This window comes from Megalops cyprinoides, chromosome 5 (assembly GCF_013368585.1).
Source record: "Megalops cyprinoides isolate fMegCyp1 chromosome 5, fMegCyp1.pri, whole genome shotgun sequence".
NCBI classification, from domain to species: domain Eukaryota; kingdom Metazoa; phylum Chordata; class Actinopteri; order Elopiformes; family Megalopidae; genus Megalops; species Megalops cyprinoides.
This window is the reverse complement of record NC_050587.1, coordinates 39,935,001-39,942,509: the sequence shown is the minus strand read 5'-3', so window position 1 is coordinate 39,942,509 and position 7,509 is coordinate 39,935,001. Positions and strand designations below refer to the sequence as shown.

Genomic DNA, 7,509 nt, shown 5'->3' with positions numbered 1-7,509 from the left:
CGTGACCGCTTTGATCTGACACTCGGGGACAGCTGTCAGTGCCACGGTGATTCACCCACCCCTCTCCGTCTCACCTGACACAGCACGAGAGCTGCAGCGGGGGTTGTGCTGGTGGCGATTCTTTTTCCACTCCTTTGAGACACACGAAAGGCACTACATTTTCTGTACTCCACTGTTTATTGCCTATTACTATTGAGGAATGGACTGGACTTCCAGTTTGACAGATAACAGAAAGCACAGCTCAGCACACAAAACCATTCAAGCTTTCAAGGAGAGAGAAACGTATCGCAAACCCTCGTCCCACACGCATTCCAGTCACATCTGTGCAGAACATGACTGCCACCTGCTGGTGGCCTTAGGTCAGAGCAAAAATAATAAACGCAGGCATGGATCTGGAGGGCAAAGCAGCAGATCTCTCCTGCTCTCATCTTTCATGTGGCGAGTTTTGCATTTTCTTATATTAGTATCTTTTATTATTGATTAACTCTTGTACACTTTCATTAAAAACTAAGGTGTTTAAACATCAGCTAAACACATAAAAGCAACTATAACTGCACTGTTGAAGCAATGAAAGATGACAAGTGGATTCCAGTAAAAATGAGAAAGTATGGAGAATAGTTCATGATTAAAGCGTGAGAATCTGAAGCCATGCAGCTGTGATCATTCTTTAAACTCGACCCTCATGTTTAACTCTCAATGGGCTTGGATCCTGGCATTTTCCAGACAGTTTGGCAAGGGGTGTATGAAAGGGGAGGGGTACTACTGACACCCACCCACACAACAGGCACACATTAAAGACTGACAGAGCAGAGACACCGCGGAGTGCATAGTGTGTATTTATTTGCTTTCCTTACAGACAGGTCCACCCAGCTTACCACCAGAACAATGAACAAAGACAAGGGCTGTGGACCACTCAAAGTACTTTGGGATATGAAGGCGTTTGGTTTCGTCAGGGTCGGCTAGCTGTGGAATTGTGGGTAGCCACCTTTCTTCCTGTCCCACAGAGCCGAGTCCTTTGTGAACAACGGGTGTGTGTCTGGCTCAGGTATTCAAAGTACTCAGCAGAAATTCAGCTCCGTGGGCTCAACAGAATTCCGTCTGTACCACTGCTGAAGCTAAGCGCTCTGATTCCCTGGCTTCTTATGAATATGCATGAGGTGGGTGTGGCATTAGGACAGAACATACAATGCTAACCACAGCAGCTCTAACCACACTGGAGCTCTCACAGCAACCTGTTACCATCCAAAACTGCACAGAAAGGAACTGAAATACTTATATAAAAGTTATGTAATAGTTACGTGAATATTAAAATGTTCAGTTTGAAAAAAACATTCAATATAGAGCAAAATTCAAAAACCGTTGTAGCAAATGTGGTCACAAACACACAGGACTGCCTTTCCTCAGCACTGAATGGAACTCTATCAGAACAAGTAAAATTCAGACAGAATCAACCGCGCACTACAGAAGGAGCAGAGATATCGGGCTGTAGTTGCTGCTGTATCCTCTTCAGGCTGGGTTACATCCACTGTAATAAAAATGTACTCCAGAGCCCAGTTTATGTTAGAATATGTGAGGAAACAGTTCACAGGCAGTCACCTCATTACGTTTATGAGAGTTTGGGTTATGAAAAATAATTATAATTATTACGAATATTTTTTTCACAACACAGCATAGACTCCTCTTTGGTGGCATTAATCGAGGTAGTGTCAACTTCACTTTCTGCCAAAAAAGGAAACTACACCACAGCGGACAAACCGGAACACCCCCACTGCGATTGGACTGAGCTCACTGAAACCGCAGTGCTCCTGCCAGGAGCTGTGCATGACACCCGCAACGGTGGCCTTGTGCGTAGGTTCTGCAATCTGGCTGAGCTCAGGCCAGATGGCCTTTGAGAATTGAATCCTTGATAACTAAATCCTTGACAACTGAATCAATGAAAATCGAATCCTTGAGAACTGGGTCCTTTGAGAACTGAATCCTTGAGAACTGAATCCTTGAGAAATGAATCCTTTGAAAACTTGAGAATCCTTGAGAACTAAATGGATTCCTACCTCAGCACCGAGAAACCTCCAAGCAGCGCTACAGAAGTCAAGCCAAGCCGAGTGATGCTGGTGCAGCCGAGCAAAGCTGGTTTCTCCCTGACAGAGGAGGCATGCTCCATCCCCCCCTGTGCTGTTACGCGTGGCTGTGGCATTTAAAGAGAGGGAAAGTAAGACTAGACAAAGCATAACACTGCCATCAAAGCTTTAGGATTAACCAAAAGACAGGTTTTTCTTTGCAATATGCAGTTAGACAACAAAACAGAAGAAAACACAAACATACTCAAAATTGCTACACTGCTTATGCACGTCAAAACCATACAATGTCAAGAAAGCGCCTGACGGATAGTTTGTGCCACTGAACATCACACAGGGAGAGCGCTGACTGAGAGTAAAAAAATTGCCAGCATTAAACTTATTTAAAGTGTGATCAAGTTAATGCCCATACTGTAAAAATCATGTTCAGACAGAGTTATTCCGGGAGACAGAGAGCAGACGGGATCGTTCCTCGGACAGCACGTTTGAAGGACTGGAGGTGATGTTTTAGCAGCTGCACTGTGCTGTGTGTTCTGTACTTATCTCCTTATAGACCGACCCCCTTCCTGTGGGGGTGGGGGGGGGCAGCTGGGATGGGCGTGGTGAGGGTGTGTCATGGGCGGTGCTGGGTAGAATGGGGCGTGTCTTATGCAGGATGGGGCGGGTCCACAGGTAGGAGCCCCTTTATCCCTGGTGTTTAAGGCCGCTCCTGCTGGGGTGTGGAGGGGAGGGGCACCCGCGGGAGAAGGTCAGCCGTGACCCCGGAGCGCAGGGGACCTGCAGGGACTGAGCCCACGGCCGCCTGCCGGCCCACGGTGGACACCACGCGGTGCGCCACCAGCCGCCGCTGCGGGAGGGGCACCTCCAGGGGGCGGGGCGGTGTGGGCGGGGCCTCCCCGGGGCCATGGGGAGGAGCCTGAACCGCGGGCCGAGGGGCCGGGGGGAGAGAATCCGCCTTCGCCCCGAAAGGGGCCAGCAGGAAAACATCCGGCTGCTGGGCGGGGCAGGGGGCGGAGTTAGGTACCGGGGGGCGCGGGAAGGGTGCACTGCCGAACACGTCCCGTCCTTCCTCCCGCCCGCAGGGAAAGGGGGCTTTGGAGAAGACATCGGGGGATACGAGGGCGTCCCTCGCAGGGCTGAATATTTGGGAACAGGGATCTGGGGGCCCCTCTTCCGCTTCATCCAAATGCAGCAGCAGTGGCGTGGAGCCACTGTAGTCCCGGACAACCTCTTCCCCCTCCGACCCCCCTTCTCCCAGCTCTTCCTCCTCCTCCTCTTCATCGCTGCAGTTCAGGCCTCCCAGGTCCACGGTGTTGACCCCCTCCTGCGTCCCCCAGCAGCCATTGGCCTCCCTCCTGAACTCTGCAGAACATAACAGGGACAGCAGTCAGAGCTCCGCCCACCAGCCACACTGACCAATCACGGCTTACTTACAGCTGCGTCTCACAAAAACGTAGACAGACATGGGGGATGGGGGGAGTGGGGGCAGGAACCCAGATACCACAGACAGATGCACGTGCAGACACACCACACACATACACACCACACACACACACACCAGGCGGGTGCATACGCAAATGTATCATAAACACCACAGACAGGTGTGCCTATTCCTCATTAGATCCCACAAAGCCATACCCTCTGTGTGGGGTGCAGTCAGGTCAACTGCCGCACCGATCTGAATCTGTTTCTGGGGCACCTTAAGGAGGCAATGGTGATCACACACGAAGGAGTCTTCCGATAAAGGGACCAGCAGGCAAGGGTAAGGGCACAAGCGTTGGCCAAGCAAAAAGACTGATGCAGACAGACAGTTAGAGAGACAGACAGGCAGTGGAATCTTACCTTACTCAGGGCAACTTCTCCAGGAGAGGGTTAGTCAAATGTTGTGAGGACAGAGCCCTCAGAAACTACATGAAACCTGGATCTGGAGTTGTGTCCATGTAAGTGTTTGGGAGTGATATTAATAACTGTGAGTGTCTGTGTCTGTGAGTGATTTCTGTAACTTTGAGCCTGTCTGAGAGTGTTACCTAACTGAGTTCCTGGGTGATCACTGTAACTTTGAGGCTTACCGAGAGTGATATCTGTAACTTATGTCTGTGAGTGATTATCTATAAGTAAGCGTCAGTTTCTGTGAGTGATTTCTGCAACTGTGCAATCAGTGTCTGTGGGTGAGTATCACTGAGTGAGAATACCCTTCTGCACCAGTCAGGGCAGATACTCAGACTGTGTGCATGTATGTGTATGTGCGTTATGGGTGTGTCTGTGTATGATGTGTATTATTGGAGTGTAAAGTGTGATCGTGTGTGGGAATGTTTTTCTTAGCCACTGACTGTATCTTTAACTCTGCAAAGGAGGCATTCACAAAAGAGAGAACCGAACATGTTTCCATTCACATTTACATGTTTATTTAACATATTTAACACCCCTTTCATACTTCTTCTTATTGTCATCTCATAAAAATAGAAGATACACACTGAATTACACACCATCACCCCAGCACAGCAAACGCATTCACTTCTGACCAGCTCTCAGTCGTCACCACGAGGGTACTCGTTAATGTTAGTGTTCCCAAAGCAAACCCCACACATTAATTTCATTAATATGCAACACAGGTGAAACTGCCCGGGCGGGGCAGGGCGGGGCAGGGCGGGGCAGGGCGGGGTGGGGCCTCTAATGCAGCAGCACTGTGGTGTCTGAGCGTGACGCCCAGCGGGCAGGATTGCATAGGTTAGCCGCACGGAGGTCTGCAAATCACAGCTGCGCCGCAGAAAGAGAGGCAACCGCCGAGGGTCGATCTGCCCTTCCCAACCAACCAACCAATCAATCAATCAATACCCATAACCAATAAATGAGATCAGCTGCACAAAGAGGGAAATACAACCCGCGTGTACTGAGCAGAAATACCACTCTCACACTACAGAGGGAGGCGAAAGAATCTATTCAAAAAATCTAATACAGAGAACAATAAGAGTTTTCCCTCTGTAAAAACACAGAGAAAGTCTCTCACCCAAAGCAAATGGTGAGATCTGCTTCTAAGTGCTGACTGGGTGACTGGGGGAAGGCTCACTCTGATGCACCCCAAAGGAATGATAAGCGAACAGATCGGGGGGGGGGGGGGGGGGGGGGGGGGGGTACCTCGATGTGCTGACCCAGTTAAAACTGCTCACACAACAGCAGGGCGCAGTGAAGGTCAGTTACAATGGGGATGGTGATTGTTTGGATATCGCCATGGAAACAGCGGCAACAGGGCAGACAGAACAACCACTTTGAGCACCCTAATCCATTCGGCCTTCCATCCTCGTCCTAACCCACACACACACACACGCACACACGCCCACACACACGCACACACGCGCCCACGCACACACGCACACACGCACACAGAATACATTGAGATTACAGTACAGACACTCATCCTGAGACGCTGTGCCATGCAATGATATGTTCTCATCCACAGAGCTTTGCCGTAGCGCTGAGTGCCACAGTGGGGCCTCACTCGACCCCCCGTTGGGGCGGAACTGTGATCGGGCGGGACGGGCGGCATGAACAACAACCAACTGCTCTCTACAGTGTGACTCCACAGTGCTGGAGCAGCGCGGCTCCGACCGGGCCTGGCGATCAGAGGATAACACAACATTTAAAATAAGCGTTAAAACGGTCAAACACGAGGTCGTCTGTCCCCGTCTCTTACGCCAGAGACAGACAGAACGACCGTCTGACCGACAGAGGGAAAACTGCATCCACACTCTCTGACACAGCTCCATAAAGAAAACACAGACATAGAGAGCTCTTCTTAAAACTATAACCATAATCATGAGAATAATATACATATATATTCATATACTGATACGTCATACATTCATTCAATAAGCACTCTATCTATATTCACATATACTCTTCACCATATTTTAGATATCTTTTAGAATTTTATCTTTTTCACTATGTACTTATACTATTTGTTTGACATGAGAGGGTAGAAGGGACATTTAAACAATGGGATATTTCTGCCACTGCAGTTTAACAATATACACCGTTCTGGGGCCAACTGGCGATATGGAGGTTATGTACAGGGGAGATGGGGGTCCTGACTGGGGTGCTGGACATACGTGCTGGGAATGAATGGGTACCATAATGTAGAGGAGACCTGCAGGGTTACATGAGCCAAAAAGTGCTCCCCCAGCACGAAAAAACAAATCACTGAACACACCGAGTCACGCAAAAATGAACACACAACACAAGCACCAAGGTAACACGCAAAGCAAGTGAAAGGATAGCACTGAAATGCAGCAAAGCACCATGGGTGCTGCAGGGATGGGCAGGAGGAGCGTGGGTAATGTAGTCTTAAAGGGCCGGGATGCTGGGAGACCAGGTTGAGAGCAAATGAAAAAGGACTTGCAGTATACAGGCAGCATAACTGAGAGATGGTGAGCAGATGGTAGCAGTACTCACAGAGAGCGTCACTGAGGGAGAGACGCTGCTACCAGCGAATGAGACGCAGAGCGTGTGAGGAGGGGTGTGTGCAGAAACAGTCAGCGAGTTAAAAGTCACTGGGACTATATCTGGCAAGAAGACGACAGGGATGTCAGTCTGCCAGACAGTGGCCATGGTAACACAGAGATGGGTGATTGAAACCAGCTACGTCTGGGGTCTCTGAGGGCACTGCTATATATCTGGGTTTTTCATACAATGATGTACCTGTGATGAGTGGGTGTTTTTTTGGGGTGTAAACTGCTATGCTGTTATAATTTTCACCCACTTTTTTTCTCACAAGCTCTGTCCTGTTGAAGTAATACTGAGCACTTTTTGCTCAGCTCCTGACCAAACAGGAATGCATTGCTTTGTAGCAGAAGCAGTTCAGGCATAATGCCACCGCCCAGCGACGGTCTCAAAGTCTTGTATCTGGTGACAGAGTGTCAAACTGCACTGGGTACAGCCTGTATCTGCCGGGTCTGCTTATGTCCAGGGGCCTCTTGAAAGGAGAAACTGACCACATTTCACTGGACGCTGGCACACCCTGATGGTAGCCGCTTTTCTGTGGGCCATAATTGGAAAACTGCAAGCTTTACAAGCAAAGTAACAGTCAAGTGACCAAGTCAAGGATAACTAGAACATACTCCTTAGGTTTGAGTTTTTAAGAGAGCATGATAATATTTACAATATTGTAACATGTTACAAGCAGTCTGATGATCCAGCATACGCCTCTCTGGCTGGTCAAATGTACAACCTGGACACGTGGCTATCTCTTAAAATACTATAGTTGGCTGGCTGGCAAGTAGCACACCAATTAACTAGGTAGATGGCGAGCTATGTATTTAGCTAGCAAGATATGCAGCTAGCTACCCAGTTACCCAGCTAAACAGCTATGTAGATGGCCAGTCAGCTATATAGCTATTTATCAGTTCAGCCAGCAGGATAGCTACCCACTTAAAGTACG

At 49.1% G+C, this 7,509-nt stretch overlaps 1 protein-coding gene across 2 annotated transcripts in view; it reads right to left on the bottom strand.

Annotated features, from left to right (window-relative positions):
- Positions 1–707: 707 nt before the first annotated feature.
- The window catches only part of LOC118777443 (AP2-associated protein kinase 1-like), a 30,804-nt gene continuing 24,002 nt past the window's right edge, over positions 708–7,509 (bottom strand). Inside the window, exon 19 of one of the 2 annotated variants that reach the window (XM_036528338.1) lies at positions 708–3,437. In XM_036528338.1, coding sequence (XP_036384231.1) covers positions 2,773–3,437 — 665 coding nt within the window. In that variant the 3' untranslated portion in view covers positions 708–2,772. Of the gene's footprint in view, positions 3,438–5,199 lie in introns of those variants that run through there. The other variant, XM_036528339.1, reaches the window with a different exon arrangement.